Source organism: Fonsecaea monophora (genome assembly GCF_001642475.1).
Source record: "Fonsecaea monophora strain CBS 269.37 chromosome Unknown Scaff53, whole genome shotgun sequence".
Taxonomy (NCBI): domain Eukaryota; kingdom Fungi; phylum Ascomycota; class Eurotiomycetes; order Chaetothyriales; family Herpotrichiellaceae; genus Fonsecaea; species Fonsecaea monophora.
Genome location: NW_019173984.1, coordinates 116,900 through 137,134, shown reverse-complemented (window position 1 = coordinate 137,134; position 20,235 = coordinate 116,900). Strand labels below are relative to the sequence as shown.

The 20,235-nt window shown below is 53.0% G+C and overlaps 7 protein-coding genes across 7 annotated transcripts; 3 read left to right on the top strand and 4 right to left on the bottom strand.

The window, feature by feature from the left end:
* Positions 1-1,510: 1,510 nt before the first annotated feature.
* AYO21_07154 (TIGR01456 family HAD hydrolase) lies at positions 1,511-2,907 on the top strand (the record flags this gene model as incomplete). Its single annotated transcript, XM_022657111.1, has 2 exons — positions 1,511-1,692; positions 1,815-2,907. The coding sequence occupies 2 exons, from the start codon at positions 1,511-1,513 to the stop codon at positions 2,905-2,907; spliced, it is 1,275 nt and encodes a 424-aa protein (XP_022510600.1).
* A 150-nt stretch (positions 2,908-3,057) lies between these two features.
* Positions 3,058-5,340, bottom strand: AYO21_07153 (hypothetical protein; the record flags this gene model as incomplete). The annotated part of the gene is made up of 2 exons (XM_022657110.1): positions 3,058-5,167; positions 5,222-5,340. The coding sequence occupies 2 exons, from the start codon at positions 5,338-5,340 to the stop codon at positions 3,058-3,060; spliced, it is 2,229 nt and encodes a 742-aa protein (XP_022510599.1).
* Positions 5,341-6,413: 1,073 nt separating this feature from the next.
* Positions 6,414-10,053, top strand: AYO21_07152 (hypothetical protein; the record flags this gene model as incomplete). The annotated part of the gene is made up of 7 exons (XM_022657109.1): positions 6,414-6,871; positions 6,924-6,963; positions 7,012-7,438; positions 7,540-7,703; positions 7,755-8,873; positions 8,945-9,439; positions 9,493-10,053. The coding sequence occupies 7 exons, from the start codon at positions 6,414-6,416 to the stop codon at positions 10,051-10,053; spliced, it is 3,264 nt and encodes a 1,087-aa protein (XP_022510598.1).
* Positions 10,054-10,484: 431 nt separating this feature from the next.
* On the bottom strand, positions 10,485-12,098 carry AYO21_07151 (hypothetical protein; the record flags this gene model as incomplete). Its single annotated transcript, XM_022657108.1, has 1 exon — positions 10,485-12,098. One exon carries the CDS (start codon positions 12,096-12,098, stop codon positions 10,485-10,487), a length of 1,614 nt encoding a protein of 537 aa, XP_022510597.1.
* Positions 12,099-12,473: 375 nt separating this feature from the next.
* AYO21_07150 (hypothetical protein) lies at positions 12,474-14,606 on the top strand (the record flags this gene model as incomplete). Its single annotated transcript, XM_022657107.1, has 2 exons — positions 12,474-12,775; positions 12,836-14,606. 2 exons carry the CDS (start codon positions 12,474-12,476, stop codon positions 14,604-14,606), a joined length of 2,073 nt encoding a protein of 690 aa, XP_022510596.1.
* Positions 14,607-17,401: 2,795 nt separating this feature from the next.
* Positions 17,402-18,131, bottom strand: AYO21_07149 (hypothetical protein; the record flags this gene model as incomplete). Its single annotated transcript, XM_022657106.1, has 2 exons — positions 17,402-17,870; positions 17,986-18,131. The coding sequence occupies 2 exons, from the start codon at positions 18,129-18,131 to the stop codon at positions 17,402-17,404; spliced, it is 615 nt and encodes a 204-aa protein (XP_022510595.1).
* A 357-nt stretch (positions 18,132-18,488) lies between these two features.
* AYO21_07148 (hypothetical protein) lies at positions 18,489-19,571 on the bottom strand (the record flags this gene model as incomplete). Its single annotated transcript, XM_022657105.1, has 1 exon — positions 18,489-19,571. One exon carries the CDS (start codon positions 19,569-19,571, stop codon positions 18,489-18,491), a length of 1,083 nt encoding a protein of 360 aa, XP_022510594.1.
* Positions 19,572-20,235: the final 664 nt, after the last annotated feature.

The window sequence follows — 20,235 nt, the reverse complement described above, 5'->3', positions numbered from 1 at the left end:
CTTGGCGTTTGGCTGCGCTCCGCCACCCGCCCCGGCATGGCTCTTCCGTGCAGTACTTTGTGCCTGGTAGCGAGTACGAGGAATATCTTGTCATCCGGTCCCATTTAATCTGCAACCCTTGTCCTCCCAGTGCGCCTCTCCTTTCCGGCAAGACAACAATGGATTAATGCCATTTATGCTTGATGGTCACCTCAGAGCGACTCCTTTCACCACATCAACGCCACTTACACAGCATCTACGATTAGATTCGGTGTATCGGTCAAGCCGGGCCTCTGAGATAGCCAGACGCCCTCTCTGTCAAAATACAGGCACCAGTAAAACTCACATCGACACTTCCCTGTGTGCCATTATCGCCCAGCAGGAATCTGGTCCACTACAAGTAAAAGGAGGTTCTCAGTTGAGGCCCAACGGCAGATACCCGCGGCCGCGCTAATCGTCAGCATGGTATACCATTGCCTTTTACGAGTCCAAGGGTTGACAGCCCCCACTACTCGTGCACAAGCGAAACTGTACGAGGCTACATTCCCATATTCGACTGCTGAGGTCCTTTTACTCAGATGAGGCTCAGTGGTGAGTCGTATATGCTCTTCCTGTTTCCAGGTGTCGCAAGATAAGAATAGCACCTCGTGGATGGCTTCCCCTGCATGAACTTCTACCTCAGTGGACATGTTTCGGGTAAATTATGGAGCCTTCTTGTGCATTGTGTCAAACCACACCACACCAACAACATGGAGCGAATGGCCGTCTCTGCCACAACTGAAGCCTTTAGAATATCGCTTGCGACGTGTCATCCCACTGTGTTGCATCTGCAACATGCAGACTTTGCGCATCCCACATAATAGGAGGCGGATCGACTGCACTGAGCATGAATCGGTTGCACAATGGTCCACCAGGGAATTGTCCATCCGCGACAGGGTCAGACCCAAAACTGCAACGCTCACAGTCTTCACTGCCTATCACCAAGCAAATCCTCTTGGATTTAGTCCTGGAAGATGTCATCCTTCTTTTGATCCTCTGACAAGTACACAAGGGAAGACTTTGGCATTACCTGTTTGGGCTGGTGGATCGCTATGGGGTGTGTCTCTGGGTGGCCACAATTCCCTGGTCTACTTGCACAAGTATTTTAACTTTCGTGCGTGATAAGCACGGGTACGACAGCGAGCCGCCTGAAGCTTGGTACGGAGGCAGCGGATTGAGTTGTATATAAGTACTAAAATGCCCTGTCAATCCTGCGATTTGGCTGAAGAGTAGCGCCCTCTTCGCACTGCAGGCATTTCATAGCGCGCACACAAGCCACCCATATATGTAGGTACCAAACAGCGGCCGTGAGGTGTCTGACACCACGAACCGCCACATCATGTCATTCAACAACCATTTTTAATTACAAGCGAGCAAGTTAAGCGTCTCGCTCGAGCTTACTACTTGCAGATATTAGGTAACGTGGCGCCGCGATAAGGGCGGCGCTGGCACATAGTAACCCCGCCCCACACGTTGCAAAATGCGACTCTCAATGTCCAATGCCCTTCCCTTCCAACAGCCCACGCACTTGGAAGGAGAGGCGATGACCATTGTTGAGAATGCGGGTGCCTTGCTTGGGCCTCATGTCGAGGTCCCTGGGTCGCCCTGTTCTCTCCTCCTCCCCGCAAGCATGTTTCCAGAACCTGTGCCGCCGATCGTTGAATCCCCCAAGACGTTCGTTCCAGAGCGATAGCAGCAATGAAAAGACCCCGGACTTTGCGTTCGCCTTCGAGTACGATGAAAGCACGCGCACCCCATATTGTGGCTCCCATTCTGATCATGTCTTGAAATCATAGTATCGATGGTGTCCTCGTCCGGAGCTCCAAGCCAATCCCCCATGCCTCGTCGACGCTTCGATTCCTCCAGCGCAATCGGATTCCCTTCATGCTCCTCACCAACGGCGGCGGCAAGCATGAGTCAGAACGAGTCAAAGATCTCTCCTCGACCCTTTCCGTACCGCTCGATACCTCCAACTTTGTCCAGTCGCACACGCCCTTCGCCGAGCTGATCCATGGAGAAGACAGCCTGCGACACAAATGCATCATGGTGGTCGGAGGCGAGTATGGGCGCTGCAGGGACGTGGCTGAACAGTACGGCTTTACCAACGTTGTGACGCCTGGGGATATATACATGGCGCACCCGGAGATCTGGCCGTTCAGCAAGCCCTTTCAGCGCGACTACTACGCCTCGTTTGCGCGCCCGCTGCCCAAACCCATCAACCCGACATCGCCGGCGGACAGTCTGAAAATCGATGCCGTCTTCGTCTACAACGACCCGCGCGACTGGGGCCTGGACATGCAAGTCATCCTCGACGTGATGCTGTCGCGCGAGGGCATCCTGGGGACGTTTTCGTCCAAGAACGGCGACCTCTCGCTCCCGAACAGCGGCTTTCTCCAAGACGGCCAGCCGACGCTGTACTTTTCAAACCCGGACCTGCTCTGGGCGGCCGACTACCACCTGTCGCGGCTAGGCCAGGGCGGCTTCCGCGAGGCGCTCGAGGGCCTGTGGCGCGCCGTCACGTACAACAAGAACCACCACAAAGCGCCCAAGCTGTACAAGCGCGTCATCGGCAAGCCGCACAAGACGACGTACTCGTTCGCCGAGAAGCAGCTGCTCCGGTACCGCGAGTCGCTCGTGGGCAAACACCACCCGACAAAACTGAAGCGCGTCTACATGGTCGGGGACAACCCCGAGAGCGACATCCGAGGCGCCAACACCTACGAGTCCGCGCACGGGATCAACTGGGTCAGCCTGTTGACGCGGACGGGCGTGTATAAAGACCAAGACGGCCGTCGGCCCACGTGGGAGCCCGCCGCTATCGTGGACGATGTTAGAGCCGCCGTACAGTGGGCGTTGAAGGATAGTAATTGGCACCAGCCCTTGGAATAGAACAGAAAAGGGACGTATAGACCACCATTAGAATTCTCGGGTGGGTATGGGGCCGATATCTCATTTTTAGGTGGGCAAGACAAAGACTATTTTTAACAACACGTCCTACATTGATAAAATCCCTGCTCTCTTGAGGCGATCACATAAACCCTAGACGAAATCAAAGGTATCGCCTCCTTGGTCATTGATCAATCTCCCCACCCTCTCGGTGCCAACAATCCTTTCCAGCTTCAACACATCCCATTTTGAGAACAGTGCCCGGACGACTCCCTTGGCACCGCCCTTGGAAGCGTGTGGCGCTCTGTTCGTGTCTGTCCCAAGTCCCAGGAGCGCGATGATCTCGGCCCAAAAGATGGGATTCTCGGGCACGCCGTACCACAAGATCTTCCGGACACCTTTGATCCGGTACCGGAAATGATGGTGCGCTCGCTCCGAGTACAGAAGCACGGCATGCCGGCCGGAGAGGAAGTGTGAACGCGCGCGCATCACCTCCTTGACGGGCGTGTACTCCGAGATACTCCCAAACGAGAGCGCGGTAGCGTCTGAGGACGTCGAGAGATAATTTCGCACACGCGCAAAGTCGGCGTATGTGGGGATGAAGAGCAGGACTCCCTGCTGGTGTCGTGCGTCGCGCACGAGCGGCGCAAGGATCGTGGTGGTGAAGAATTTGAAGCGGGCATCGGAGTCGGACAAGGGGTTTGGCGAGGGGATGCGCAGGAAGGTCTGAGGTATGCTCGAGGTGAATGGGAGGGCTAAGGAGGAGACTGAGAGCATTGCCCCGGGATATGTCGGCACCAGCTTCACTCGCCCAGCGACGTTGTGTAAGTGCGTCGAGACCAAGGCGTTAATTTCAGGGGTCAGGTAGTCAGACAGTATAATCGTTTGGCGCAGATATTTCGCTTGTCCGTCGAGATACCAGTGGCGGACGCGAGAGAAGTCGCAGCCATGGGAGTCCTTGGGGAGAAGGTTGAGTTGAGAGAAGACATAGTCCACATGTTGCCAGTTCTGCATTTGTAAGGCGTTCGTGTGGTCCATGATGACGAGCTCAATGGACGAGAGAAAGTCGGCGTCGTGTGATTTCTTCTTGTCCTTGCCGCCCCCTGTGGTAATTGTGCGCATCAACCCAAGAGGGGAGCCAAAGATGATGTCCGAGTTGTAGAAGCCAGAAAAATACTTGATGGTCTTCCTGGTGAATTTCAACCCGACCCGGAAGTCTTCTTCGTGATTGCCGCCAAAAAGTGCTCGAAAGTCTTCTGGTTTGTCCTGCCATTCAGCCTCATCTTGATGAGAATATGTCTCCAGAAAACGGGACTTGTTTTCTTGCTGATCAGGTTCGCTGAGTTTGACAATGCTTTCGACGAAACGCACACATGCTTGCTTCGTGGGCACAATGATAAGGACTTTGGGTCGAGTGAACCCTTGATCACGGAGGTCTAGTGCCTCAGTATTGGACGCCGAACTCAACTTTGCATTGTTTTTCAGTACCCGATCCCTCGTCTTGAAGATGTGATTGAGAGCGTGCAGGCAAGATACGTCACGCAAACGGCTTGAATTCTGAATACTTCGACACCCATTGATGATGTCAACATAGTTGAACACGCATGCGGCGACGTTCTTCTCCTCCGAAGACAAACTAGACATAACTTTGTCTCCATTGTCGACCAGCCGACGCTTTAGATAAGCGTCTTTTGTCGAATTCAGCCCATTAACTTTGGCTGGATACTGCGTCGCGAAGAGTACCGTGCTGCGAACACCGGAGTCCGATCTAGAGGAGGAGCTATCCCACTGCTTTTGATCCACTTGTTTGATTGCAGCTTTGAAATCTTGTTCCGAGACAGTCGTGTAATGTTTCTCGAATGGATCTCGCAGGAGGGTCTCCTCATCTTCCGAATCAGCGTCTGCTACGTCGGCTTCCAGGTACTCTTCATCTGTTTGTGCCCCCTCTAGAAGCTCTGGAGGTTGTTCGTCCTCATTTGCCTGGGAGCTTTGGTTTTGAAGCGGCTCTCCATCTGAGACAGTCCTTTTCGCTGAGTGTTCTCCATTCTCCTGACTACGCGAAAGCCTTCTCTTTTTCCTCGGAGGTTCAGACTTGTCTTTTCGTGCGCTGAGCGATTGTAATAGCAGAGCGTAGGAGTTTGGGGCGGGTGTCTCGTCTTCGCTGTCAGTCGGAGGCTGGAGGTTGTCTCCTTCAGACTCGTCTTCTTCGGCGGCATACAAGGCATCTTCCACGCTTCTGGGCTCATCTTGCGAAGCATCATCTCTAATAGTATTAGCAGAGCACGACTCAACAAAAGGATAGTTTGAAGTCACCCACTCTGTCTCTTTTAACCGCGAACTCTGGAAGAAATCTTGCTTCTCAACCACAGAAGCCTTTTTCCCAGCACGCCCTTTCACAGGAGGCCTGCCTCCCCTACGAGGTCGGTAGCCAGGCATTATTGGCTTCTCGAAATTTACCAAGGCGCAGACAATGCGGGGAAAAACTTCCTGGGATCAAAACTTTTTGAGATGGGCGAGTCTCCGTCCCTCCAATCACGGAATTTTTCGTCGCCGCTTTACTTGCCAGCGCAGAGTTTGACACGTGATTCTTCAAGATGTTTCGTCTTCTGTTTCCTCGACTTCTTTCCTTCGTTGCTCAACAAGTTCTGGCTTGAACAGCCAGAATGGCCCGTTTTGACGTCCCGAACCACTCAACTGCAGAGTGAGCAACAGCATGATGACCAGCACGGCGGACTATTTGCCTCCCACCAGATGATGTATCCCTTGCTTTTTTCCATTACGCCACTTGCGTCTCAATCCTTGGCCTCCTTCTCCCAAGGTGAAATTGGTGCTCAGGCTGAATCACATCCAGCCCGTGTCAGGGTCGCGTTCGGCCATTCGGACCGCCTGGCTACTGCCCCTAGCAAAAGGGAAGCCAAGCTATTTGAAAGGCTGTACTGAGACCTGTGGGAACCCAGCCTGACCTCTTCACTACCTACAACTCCATGGCTTACCGCTCAGGCAAGAAACAAGCCACCCTCCCACTAACGGTGCCGTTGATGAACGCCATTTCACGTACTCGGGGCCCCAGGGCACCTCCGTGTGGCTTCGACTGTCGTTCGACGTGCAGAAGAGCAATCCAACCCCTTGCACTCGGGGACTCGTCAGCTAGCCAGGTTCCCGGCTATGTAAGACTTGTCTTAACTAATGAAAGCTCACTTTAGATTTGGTGCTGGACAATTGGCTAGCATCACAACCCCCCAAAGTTCCATCTGAAGACGATCCCCACAGGAACCTTGTAGAGGTCAACCTGCCGTCGAGGCGGTGACGCACCAGACCTGTTGTGGCTCAGTTAAGCGACAACAAGGGTCAGCAAGGCAAAATTTCGTCCTGTCGAAGAATCGTCTCCCCTCAGCCTGATGGAATACTTTATTGATGCTGATCGCAGCCTTTGAGAGAGATCGACCCTTTGATTTGATCTGGTTGTCCCTCCATTCCTTTTCCGTCTCCTCTTTTACAACCAATTCAAGATGGGCGACCCTGCTGATTCTCCAGTGTACAGAGTAGGCTACCGCGCGCACGAATACAAAGATGCAGGCCTACCATACGAGAAATCTCCAACGCGGTCTCCAGATCCAGCCCAGAAGGAAAGTGAGGCGAAAAGTCGTCAGGCAGATGCAGTTCCCGCCGACCTGAGCAATCCGGATCTGCCAATCTATAAGAGATATATCGCCCCTGCCCGTCAAATCGTGAACGAATATGACGCTCTGTTCCCGGACCTAGAGCGTGGTCCAGACCAACTAGGCGACCAACCGAGCCTTCCCACAACCGTAGGAGATCAGCCCGATGATCAAAGCGTTGAGTGTCATCATATCATGGATAGCTGGGGAGAGCGTGGAACTGGGGACAGCCATCAATTCTATTTCAATTCAGCAAAGCATAAAACTGCGGCTGGGAACCCGATTGCCGATGGAACTGTCGAATGGGTGTAAGTTCTTCGAACTCCAGGATTTCTTACAAACTGACACAACTAATGTCAGACATTTGGGTTTTCGATCCCCAACACCTAGCCGGATCCAGGTAAGACGCTCGTCTGGCTCTCTTTGGTCTCTCTAATTCTAGGACTAGTCCGTGGTCGACAAATACGCTCGCTCAGGACTGGAAGATGGAATCGACAGATTGGCTGACGGCCTTCTGAGACGAATGTTTAGCAACGAGGAGAAAACCTTTGTCGGAGGGTACTATTTGCAACCTGGCGTCATACGATATGATGGAGAGACACCGTTACAAGACGTGCCCGACAGACCTTGTACATTTGTCAATTTCCCCTATCTATGTCTTGAGTGGCCTAGGGAACTGGAGGCGCTGCCAGAGGAACCTGACCCCGGGAACAGGAAGTTCCCGGTGCGCTCATTGTTACAGTCGCGCTATCGTTTACAACTTACCCGCGAGAAGGATCAGAAGCAATCCATCTCCGCCTTGACCAATAGACAGGTCAATGCCTGCATACAGCCCGCTTTCGCCCAACTGAACTCCGGCACTGCCATGGAGAAATGTACCAAGATTGTACATACCCATCAACTCTGGTGCTTGTCTCTTAGTGGAGGCAAGTGATGATGATTCCAGTGATGACTGTCACAGACTGACTGGCTCCAGACACCGTTGTTACGTGCGCCCCTATCAAAGGAGCAGCACTTCAAGGACAGGTCATCTCAGTGAACGAGATCAACCAGGACGACCCCACTGTACAAGTAGTGCTTGATCATAAGGGACGATTGAAGCGTTACAGATATCAACGCAATCACTGCGATTCTTGGTTTGTATGTTTTCCCACGCCAAAGGATTGTATTCATGAACTGATTTGTTCACAGCGCTTGTTGAATAAGCACAGACAAATCTTACTCTCCAGGGGACTTTTCGGAGACAAAGGTGTACAGAATGGACAATTCGACCTGTTCTTTCAAGGCGAGAGGAATCAAGAGACGGAACTTACTTGGTTAAACTGGTTGGAAGTTCTCCAGAAGCACAATACATCGAACCTGGAAATCACGATCAGGAAAACATCAGGATCCAAACCACCGGGAATTAGCTTAGCCGGAGCAACAGCTTTAAGCCAGGCATCTCAAAGCCTCCAGATTCCAAAGTCCAATCAACAAGTGGTGGCAGATCCTCAAATTCCAGCAACGAACAAGGAACCGGGCGAATCATCTGGAATGCGACGCCGCAACCAATTCGAACGTACGGCCAATAACGCAGATCAGGAACGAACATCTCGAGTACAATTCGCCAGTGGTGCTGATAATGTCCTGGGACCATCTTCGGATCCAAGTCCCGAAGACTTTGCAAACAGCCTCGGCAGTGAGAAACGTAAAATCATTCCGTTCTTTCAATGGCGACTGCGTAAAAACACCAAGAAAGGTGCTGAGAGCACCAGAGCTGGACGCAGCCGCATCGTATTGGATAAGATTTTACCGAAACTGTTAGAGACATACCGAGAGTTGTTCTACGATGAGAATCTGATCTTGGACGACTTGGACTTGGAAAGCTTGACACAGTTGTTGAAGTTGGAAGGACGAACATTCGAGCAATTCGCCGAGGATACCGAAGCTGGTGTACAGCGTGGTGAGCAAATCGAGGCTCTGATCAAGTCAGCAAGTGCACTTTTGGACCTGTTTTTGCCAAATATTATCGAACAAAATGTGCAGCAGCAAGGACAGTCCCAGCCTCTTACTGAAAACAAAGTCCCTGGACCTGCAGATACAGGTGGCCACTCAGTGGAAACGTCAGATGGCACGGGGAATCCTCTCGATCGCACGAATGGGCCGGCTACCGATAACACCTCTGTTGAATTGGTTCAACATTCCTCTCACAAATCAGACGCAGCTATCGACAAGGCGAGCGTCAAACCTGATGGGAAAGATATCACGCCTGGAATGGAGAGTCATGCAATTCTGAATCTCTTCAGAGCGGTAGTTGGGGGCGTCATTCTGGTAAGTTAGTCAAGCGATTTGGTTTGTGCGTCGTGTGATGCGCGAATATGCGCTAATGCTGTGCGATATAGTTCTTGAAAGGAGCAACCATCCCCGAGAAGGATTTTGATGAAATCATCCAAGTTCTGCGAACCACCCACGGCATTGCCCTTTTCTTACACCTCGGGGTTCGCTCGCTCTCGGGTATGGAGGAGTACGACCGCGACCCAGAGTTCGGCGGCTCTGCCATCTTACAACGAACCATTGTGAAAGCGTTCACGCACATCATCTACATGTTCTTTGGACTGTGGCAATCTCTCTGGGCTAGAAAAGAGAATGAGACAACTCCAGAGCCTCAGCTGTATTCTTGGGCATTGCACCACGGAGATATCTGTGCTAAGATGCTCCTGGAAGCAAGAAACGACCTCATTGCTGAAGCTGGAGAGTTCGAGAAGGAGCCGCCACATGGTCCAATGGTCACACCCGAGGCAGTCGTTATAATGCTTCTGGAACGTTTAAGTCAGAACGTTCATGGAGTGGGCACCTTCGATCTGGGGGACATTTATGAACGAGTGATAGAGAAATTGGTGCGTGTTACAGAGAACACCGTTTTGTGGCGACGACAGCTAACACGACACAGGCTGCGGAAGTCGAGTACAACGCAACAAGACCGCTGCTGTTTGAGATCAACAAGACATCGGAAGAGCTCGACATTATCCGCGATGTGCTCAAACAGCAGGAGCGGGTTTTGCTGTTGTACCGCAGGTCACTGGACCCGGCAACGTTCAGCAAAGGCAAGGCCGGAATCGAGCGAGAGAAGAGGTTCCCCTGCGAGGAGAGGTCCATCAGCGCCGTGCTCAAGACAGTTCGAGAGCGGATCAACGACTTTGACGAGCTTAGGAACCGAATCACACAATTGCGGACTCAGAACGTTCAATTGGTCGAGACCCAGCAGGATGAGAACAACAAGGCTATCCTGGTCTTCACCGTGGTCACCATCTTGTTTCTCCCCATGTCGTTTGTGACTGGGTATTTCGGAATGAACTTGCAGGGTATAGCGGACACTACGACCAGAGTAGGCCATTTCTGGGCCATCGCCCTGCCCGTGACCTCGGTCATTGCGATACCCTGTCTTGTGCTGGCATTTTGGGGCCCAATTGTCCGGATCTGGCGTCGGATACGACAGGCGAGAGCAGACTGAGTGACCTAGGAAAGGCCTTGCTGTCTACACCCTGGCTGCGAAACACTGAAATCCACCGACTTGCCCCTGCCCTGGTCTCAATTCCTGGCTGGTACTGTGGTTGTAAGGAGACCGCCACTGATTCAGATGGAAACAAGCGTCATGGACGTTTCGAAGAGTCTCCCTGCAAGATACGCCTATGACCCATCTCTAGATAGACCGACCGCCCGAAAGATGCCCGATAGGGAAAGATTCAGATTGGCACATTTCATTTTTGCCTGAATGTTTCACACTCGACGGACTTGTAAATGGAATCTAACCTTTTGGAAGTGTGAGTTGTGTTGCGTGTCAGCTTTTGGAGAGGATCAACTCACGGAGAAAAGACCTTGATGCGATATTGATGCAACAGACTTCGAAGCTCGATCAGTGGTGATGGCAGAATCTGCAGAATATCAGACCGAGACGATGCCAATGCTGGGGTTTAGAAACTCTACCGTGCCCTCTAGGGGAGTGTCTTCGGGACCTGATGATAGATCCTGCTCGACTTGTGACGGATCAATGGGTGCCTCGTTCGAGCCGTGGCTATCTCGTCGCTCTCCAGCGTCTTCTCCCTGTTTTTCTCCCGTGGCAACGATGGCGACCTTGTCCGCAGACTGGCGATGCTGGAATCTTGTCTGGGCACCAACGTCCTCGCCTCGGCTCAACAAGAATTCGCATGCTTTCCGGTATTCATTCCCCATTATGCGCGCCACGAGGACGAATCTTTCGGCACGTTGCTCAGGAGACTTGAGATCGCTGGCGTAGAGGCGGTCTCCGAGTGCGATTTCAAACAACAAGATCCCAAGTTGAAATAGCTGGGGACGCACTGAAGTTTTCAGAACGTCACCAGACGGCGAGCCAGGGCCTTGCTGCCGGATGAGGACGACATAACGCTGCCCGGATGTATTCGAAGGGATGCATTTGATGTTTTGACTGCTGAGGTGTGATAGCCAGGGGGTTCCCAGATGGAACATGCCAAATTCCGCGACCTTATAAGCCAGCCCGAGCTTTTCTCGCAGATTCAGACGGATGGCAATCTTGTGATCACCCTTACCGAGATCCGAGAGATTTGCAAAGGGCAGCGGCCCGCCTTCAACCATGAGAGGTCGCTTGACGCGCTCGATTCGATAGTAGAAAGTCGCCGCGGAGCCAGAGTCAGCCAGTTGGAAGACCGACCCAGTGCCTGCTGTGGGTTTGGCTGCTTTGAGAGCTTGCAGAAGGTCACTTTCAGAATAAAGCGGTGATTGTTCGCCCCCGATAGCTCTTGCGGTCGCCTCATCCTTGAGCGGGCCAATAACCAATTCCTGCATCTCTTGCGTGTCACCCGTCTTGAAGTAGAAGTGATAACCCCGGTTCCGCTCCCTGTACCGCTGCCGTGAGGACAGTTGTGTCCACTCGTGACAAAATAGATCGATTTCGAGATTGAGGTCCAGGTTGCGTCTCGTGCATGCGGTATAAAGTCGCGTCGACTCGCCTTTGCTCCTGACAATCTCCCGCAGTAATGCATCCTCACTCTTAGCCGAGATCAGAGAAGGCGCAATCTTGTGGTGTGCTTGGAAATGCAGGTCGGACAAGGCGCTGAGATTGTCGAGAGACCGACTCAAGCTGTCAGTTCTCTCCTGTAGGTCTCTCAGGTCAACAGGTCGAAGTTTGCGCTCTTTTCGCATCAACGACTTCCAACGATTGAGGGCTTTGTTTGAACCTTTGACACTCGCTTGACCGTAGGCGCGCAATATTCTCTGTATCTCCTGACACTCGGCCCCTATAAGCTCCAGGCGCTCTGCCACTGATCGGAACCCGTCCTTGCCCCAGAGTGAGTTTTCGTGGTCGGCTTCGCTCAGCGCAGTCGAATCCAGCGACCAACTTTGCTTCCAAGTCGACAGTTTGAGGAGGTTTGCATCCGTCCGGAGGCGAACATGGTCAAGGTCACGATCAGAGTGGGCGAGAAGAGTCTGGCTGAACGAGAACATGAGCTGATATAAATCCTGAGCCTGGTCAATGACCCGCGCCGACGGGCTTTTGTCCATCGAGAGAAAGATCAGCCTGGTGAGAACCAGAGGGCAAGAAGCCTAAGGATATGGGGGGGCGGGTTGGTGTGCGAAGAGTCCCAGTGTCAGAGTTGGGCTCCCTTTTAAGGGGGGGAATGTGTGAATACGAGGCTTGTGTGACATTCTGCTGCGCCCCTCCCAACACCGCCTTCCCAACCCTTCCAATAAAGAATGCAGACACCCCCCGGATGACCCTATCCCGCCTGTGCGTCCCTGTGACCGGGCAATGTGGTGTGGTCTTCAGGTGTCCCCCTGCCATGCCAACGAAGCACAGAGAATTCTCGCCCTGTCTATCTTTTCAAATCACCCTCGACCAGGTGTACTCGGTGCGCGGGTCACATTCATGGAACTGACATGACGGCCCAGCTGGAGACGTGCTGCCAGTCAATCGTCGACAAACTGACCAACGCGCTGTCTCTCGCGCGGCGTGCGACCAACCATGCAGAGGAACCAGGCCCGCACGACATTATCAGCTCCGTCGACGACATCATCATCGGCTTGAAGACGTGGCAGACCTATATACGACCTCACCGACACAGCACAAGGCCAAATCCGGTCGCTGAGCGGTACTTGAGGCTGATCTCGGACGAGGCCGATGTCATTGCGGTGGAGGTTACAAGATACAACAGCGTTCCAAGCGAACAGCTGCGCGAATGGTAAGATATCTGGAGACGGGGACGCAGAAACTGAGAAACCAGTCTCTAAGACCATGCCAGGGAACCATCACAGAGATTCGAAACCGCAATAAAGGAAATCAAAGAGCTGATTGGGGAACTACACACAGTTGAGATTGCCGGCGCTGACAATACGAGGACGCAACGGGAGCAGATCGCTCGGAACGCCAACCGGCAAGTCACGGTGCTGGAAGAGTTGACTGAATGGTTCAAAATGCGGCTTGAGTCTACCCTCAGGCAGCAACGAGTTGCAACTTTTGCGCACGAACCTCGCACCGCTGGCCGGCTCAAGATTGGCGACCTGTGGTTTCTGTGGAGGCAAATTCCCACTGTCGACGGGTTGACGAAATCAAACATTGCCAGCGGACCACATGACGGCATCTCGATCGAAAGGTCACACGTCGACAGAGCCAGGATGGTGCTGGAAGCATTCTGTGAGGCCTGGCAAGCAATCACTCCGCAGATAGAAGACCGAGGGAAGTTTGAGGATCTCAAGAATATGGCCATGATTGCGACGGTCCTGAGCCACTTACACAATGGCCACGCTTACTTTGATCGATTCCTACACAGACGATGGAACGACGATTTCCTTCCGTTTGACACCAACAAGCTACAAGTGATATTCTCCGGAGCGAGCGACGCCTCACGAGTCGGTGATCTTTTCCGTGACCAACAATCCCGCGCGAGATGGAAAGAATGGCCTGAAGGGGCCCACGTTACATTTCGAGCCCTGGAGCCTCTGCCCTTGAAATCCGAGGAGATCTACTCCAATGATGGATCCTACAGTATTGTCGACAAGGTGCGCGATCTCTCACACCAGTCCGCGACGCCTCGATTCTATGCCAGAAAGCGTCAGAAAGCAACTCCTGCGTCACGCCAGCATCTGGAGAACGAAGTGAAGAACCTGAAGAGATTGAAGCACCACCACATCTTGAAGTACGTCAAGTCTTATGAAAGAGGTAGTGATGAGTTCGCCTTTCTGGCCACACCGGCGGCTGATTGTAATCTCCTGGGCCTGCTCAACCAATACTGCCGGAATACTTACGACCGCGCGAGACTCAAGCCGATCTTGCTCAAAGCATTCGGCTGTATCAGCCTTGCCATGGATTATTTGCACAACAGGAAAGACACCCGACACCGAGATATTAAGCCTGATAATATTCTGTATCACGACCATCGGTACTATGTAGCTGACTTTGGTCTTGCCTACCACTTCGACCCCCAGAGCGGCAGTGGAACTCATGGTCGCTTTGAGTCCACGTACGAATATCGAGCTCCAGAGAACGACAGCACCACTCAGCCCCATGGGAGGTCGACAGACGTCTTCTCTCTCGGGTGCACGTTCCTGGAGATACTGAGTGCCATGATCAGGACCGGGACAAACGAGATCCGGGCTCTGCGAATTTACGTGGATCATCTGGACGAAGTCAGCAGATGGGTTGAAACCGCGTGCTGCGAAGAGCGGGGAAGGGAGCAACCGATGAGGAGCCTGCTCATGCTTGGTGGCAGGATGGTCTCCAAGAAGGTCGAGTCGCGCCCGACCATCCAAGAAGTCATTGTCGAACTTTGGGGAATCAGCACCAAGTTCAATTACCCACTGTTCTGTGACGAGTGCATAAAACACCTACCAGCAGAGTTGGGTCTGAAAATTCAGGCCGACGGACTGCATCCCGAGGGGGGAAGTGTGGGCAGTGGACACAGTGGGCACAGCAGTAAGATGAGCCGCAAGAGCTTCAAGAGCTACGTCAAGGCGACCAGGAAGCGGCTTCAGAATCTGCTGTCGACAAACGGTTATGCAGAAGAGCGTGACTGATGTGATGACCTGCCTTGCAGCTATCCGGGGCCCCTGCCAGGTTTGTTTTTGCGGCTGTTAGGCATGGTGGTCCGTTTGCGCGCAAAAGATTCGAAGCGTTGTCTGCCTCAGCTTCCAAATGTACGCGCCCGCAAGAGCAACAGCGGTCCTAGGGACTTTGGTTCGCTTACATCCTGGGAGCGAACACTGCTTGGGCACTGGCGAATCGCCGGTGTGACATGGTCAAGTAATTCTGCTGTCGGAACAGCGGCTAGACACTTGCAGCAAACCTCAACGCAAACAGAGCCTGTTCTTATTGAAACAATCACATCAGGCAGCGTATCATGTTCTTAGGGCGACCACCCAAACTGAACAACAAGGGGGGCTAGTCTTTGGGGATATTGCGCCACCGACACCGCAACTTCTCGAGCGATCACCAAAGATGCGATGGATCTGCGACAGGAGACACCACCACAACCGTCCGGTGGCCATCTGACCCAGACAGACTTCTTGGCTGTGCAAATGCAGGGCATGGACCTGACAAATGACTTTTCCGCAGCAGGGATATGGTGATGGGCAAGCTCGCAAACTCATGCAGCCGTGCTGTGGAGGGGGCATTTTCGGTTTCAGCCTCACGGCGGGGTCTGGGCCGTTTCCTGTCAGGCGCATGCGTCGCACACGGAGTCTTGCAGCCCGGTCCAATCGTGCGCTGAACAGGAATCGCCTCTTCTGTTGCCCAGGAATCATGACCGATGCAGTCTCTCAAGCCTAGTCATGTCTATGGAGCACATACTCCAGCACATCAAGAGCCGGGCAACATTCAAACAGAGTTTCCGGGAGAGTTTCGCTCCGGGACGGGACCCAATTCGACCTCGGACCATCCCAAAACAGCGATTTTTATTTCTCCAAGACCACTGAAGTTAAAGGTATTGAACTTCAAAGAGCACGTCCACATGGAATAGTACAGCTTATAAAGACCACTGAGACACAGAGAAATGGGACTACAGGCACAGGGTAAAGAAGAGAGCGAGTGACCAGAGGAGCTAGCCAGCTAGGCAAATACTCAGAGGCGCCTACCCAGCCCTGGTAAGGTCGAGTGGTACAGTACACGGGTTGTGCTAGACCTGTTTCGGAGGCTCACTTGGCACCTGGGGCCAAGACGGGAGAGCCCTTGACTAAACTCTTCGACCAGTCAGAAGAACAAGAGAAGGAGACCCTCTAGATTTGATGCCGAGGGTTGGAAATAGAAACCACGACGGGAGGAGAGGGCTCTACCTCTATACATGCACACTTTAACACATACACGTCGAAATGAACGTCACTGTACGTACATGTTGAGATTGTTATTTCCCGCCTTTCTCTCTCTCTCTTTCTTTTTTTCCTTTCCCTCTCCGAGTTTCCAATCGATGTATGGTCTGGAAGATTGGCTGAGTGATGGGAGATGGGACTCTTCTAGACGAACTCCTGAGAAGGACATCAGGCTCTGGTTACCCCGTGTCGGATGATGAAGAATTCTGGATCTGTATGTCGTTGCACCCTCCGTACCGAGAACTTGGACCCGGGTAGACAAAGGCCAAAGGGTGAACATCCAACGACGCGGGGAGCGGTAGCGTGAGTAGCAGCGCGAGTAGCAGCGTGAGTAGCAGCAGCAACAACAGCAACAGTGAGTGTTGATAATCGCCCCCTCCTACCACAGTAATACATACCCTCATTAATAAGCGGTAGTGGTCTGCGGGTGAGCCAGCTCTTACCTGCCTGCCTGCGTCACTACCTCACTACCTCACTACCTCGCTACTCCACTACCGCCAAGACTTAGAGCGTCCGCCAAGCTCTCTTCCGTGTATAATGATTGGTCATCAAATTAATCATTGGTCCCGCGGCCAAGGAATGTTTCTCCATATGTATACTCCCCTCCCCTCCTCCTTGTCTCCTCCATCGCCTCTTGTGCCGGATATCTCCCGGACTTGGTAAGTCAACGAGAAAGAAAAAGAGGGGAGGAAGGAGATGAAAAAGGGGGAACGAGAGGGAGAGAAGAGAAGACAAGGAGGGTTAATTCATATAAATGGTGCTCGAGGGGGCTATGCTGGGAAAGGTGTGAGAGCCTGAGGAGGTTCGTATGTAATAAAACCCCGGTTCGATTTGTTTTTTGAGTTCGTACCCCAGCTGCCCGAGGGGGAGGAGGGGTCGGTCCCCGGGGGGTTGGAAAAAGACGAGGGAACGAAAAATCTCTTCACCACAGTCAATGAATCGATCTTGTCTTGTATCACCTACTTACTTTCTCGGTAACTTCGATCTGACCCCATTCGGTGCACGAGGGATGAGATGTGAAATGCCAAGTGCGAGGTAACACAACCATGTAGCTAAGCTAGCTAGCTAGCTAGCTCTCTCCCTCCCTCTCTCTCTCTCTCTTACTCGTGAATAACAATATCGCCAAGTTTCAGCATCTCCGCCTCTCCCTGTCTCGACTCGTTCCCAGCATCTCTCTCTCTCTCTCCCTCGTACATGCATCCGTTCGTGCGTGCACGCGTGCGCGTATGTGTGTTTCTGGTGTGTGTGTCTGTATCCTACCGCATTCGTATCTGCAAGCTCGTAAAACCAGCGTCGTTGTCGTCCTCGTCGTCCTCGTCGCGGTTCCCTTTCCTCCCTTTTTTGACCAGCAGGCACCTCGCAGGAGAAGATTCCTCTCTTCGTTCACGTCATATCCGGTCATGTCGTTCAAATCTTGACCCTTGAAGAAAATAAAAACCACCATAGCCTCCAAACTAGGAGAATTGCATAGAAAAGACGATCGACCTGGCGGGGGGGGGGGGGACCACTCAAACCTGCGCGTCCTCGGTCTTGACCCTCTTCGCGGCGCGGGTTTCGTCTTCGACATTGTCACTACCGCCATGGATTTTCTCCGTTCTGGTCTTTCGGCCATCCTTCACTGCCGGCGCGGACTGCTGGTCCCCGTCGGCGTCAGCGTCTTCTTCGACCTTGACCATCGACGCCTTCTGGGGTTTCTTCTTGGTGCCGCCACCCTTTTTCGCTCCGCCCACTGCAGGAGCTGCCTTCTCCTCGTCGTTGTCGTCATCGTCGTCTGCTGCTGCTGCGTCCGCCTTGCGCTTGCGAGTGGCCGTCTTCTTGGCGCGCTTGGGAGTGTTGGGTTCGTTGTCTCCTTGTAGAGTCGGGGATGCTTTGGTGGCGGCAATGACACCACCATCTTCCGCGTCCTCCGGGATGAGGATCGCGCCGTTTTCGAACTTGAGGCCGTTTTGCTCGATGATCGACTTGAAGCGGGCACTCCTGCCAAGTCGGATGTGTCCCTGATCAGAAAGAGATCTCATGATGAAGAAGGGGGGTTTGGGGCTGAGATGGGAAGGGGGGATGAAAGAGACGACAACAACAACAAAGTACATACGCATTCCTCGCCCAGGCGATGCCATTCTCCTTGGCCACTTCGTTCCAGTCTGGCTTGACTTGCTCGCAGTGCTTGAGGACGCTCAGGAGGAACCTAAACGCAGGGTCTCCCACACCACTGGCTGTTGCTCCGACTCGTGGCGCCATCTTGATTTGCCCTGGCAAACAGGTAGGAATGAGGGGAATTGAGTGTATGGAATGGATGGATGGGCTGGAGGAACGATGAATTGAAAAAGGCGTTGAGAGAGATGATTGAGTGACAAAAGAAGTGATGGTTGAGATGGAAGTTGTCTGTCGTCTGTGTGTGTGTGAAACGCGTGAATGCACACGACTCAAAAACAAAGAGAACGAAAAAGAAAGCACGATGAGGGAGGTTATCCGAACAGACACTAACGGGACATTGAATCTGGAACGCGCTGGCGACAATAAGAACAGAGGGAACTGTGAGAGTGAGAGAGCAGACAAGGCAACAAACTCTTTCTGCCACTGGTGCACGTGGTCATTTTACTCTGGAGTCCAATAGTTCTGGTCCGTGACTTTCACCGTATCAAACTTATACTCGCCTGTCTGCCTTCCCTTGGGATCTTGGAAGCCTTTCTCAGTCTGGAGCAGATACAGATTCGGGTCCTGGGTCATGTTGAGGTAAAAGGGCACGTCCAGACTGTTGAGCTCGCCCTCGACCCATTCAACTCCGACCGTCGAGATACCCTCCCACTCGCGCTCGATCCTGTCCTTCATGGTCAATGGTAGCTTGGTGGTCATGGGACACTGGTACCACTGTGCAAAGTAGTCAATCGCCAGCATGATGCGATGCTTGTCGCTCTTGTTGGGCATGCCGGCGTGCCAGAGCCGAAGGTCCCGGAAGCAGATGCTGCCCTTCCGCACCTTGGGCTGGACGGGAGGCTTGATTTTGGCCCGCTCCTGGATGTACTCTTTCTTGATCCAGCCTCGATCGGAAAATGCCTGTTGTTCTTTCTGTGGATAGGCATTGTGAGTCCCGCACCACACCTCCGTCACCCCGTTCCTCTCGTCCGAGTCCTGCAGGTAGATGTTCATCACCAACCCAAACGGAATCTCCGGCCACGCGTGGCTGACATCGCTGTGCACGGCTTGACGTGCCGTCCCGCCCGGACAAGCAACATTGCTGTTGACAAAACGGAGCTCGGGTTTAGGTCCGAGCAGATTTTCCACGACGTGAATCATGTGCGGGTTTGCGTAGAAGTCGCGGTCCAAATATTCGGGTTCGAGTGGTGGGATCTGGCTGACATTCCCTGTTGCGGCACCCTGATTCCAGTGCATATGCTTCTTCCGCAGGAACTCGACGTTGTCTTGTACCATGCGGTTGTATAGGCGGTCGACGAGCTCGTCGGGAATGGCGTTCTCCAGCACCACGAAGCCGTCGCGGTGGAAGTACTTGAGACATTCTTGCAGTGTTTCCGGTCGGGTATTTCCTGAGTGAAGCTCCTCATCGGTTAGACGGATCACGACAGGATTGTCGCCGTGTTTCTCAACATCGGTAATCAAAGCCCCATCAACATATGTCGGTGTCCTTGAAGCTGGCGGTTCCATTATCGCCGAGGGTGCCATGGTAATCTTGACAATTCGAGGATGCGATCTGAGAGCCGTGGTGACCAGAGATAGAAGTGCTACAAGGGCGACGATGGCTTTCGCTCTCCACCTCTTTCTTCTTGAATTCAATGCCCGAGGTTTGAAGATGTCAATCCCTGAAAAATTGTGGTACGAGTCGGTCTTCCTCTGGCCATCGGATTCCCCCACTTGTGCGTTGGAAGCGGCACACTGAGGACGGCTGTTTCCACCGGAAGCAAGAAGCTGACGCTCGTGTCTCGAATCAAAGGCTGCGACAAGGTCCAGTTGGGTATCAGCAGACGGTTGATAATAGCCATTTAGGCTAATGGGAGTGGGTTACCTCTCCATCATGCACCCCTCCTCAACTCCCCACAATCCCCATATCGACTCGCGTATCGCCCGTTGTCAACTAGACCTTGGTAACAATTCAAGCAGCTAGTACAGGTCATAGCCTTTATCAAGCCGTCTGCGCCCCGTTGGCCGGTAGCCAATCATGAGGCCTGACTCGTGAAAATCAATGACACAGCGCAGGTCGGAGTGTGGCCGTGTCGGATGATCGACCATGGCTATTACTATTTTGCCATGATCACCCAGAGAATTAGGGCGATGAGTGGACCTTGGAGTTGCACTCTGAGCGTTAGCTGGTAGCTCTTCCAGGAAGAAT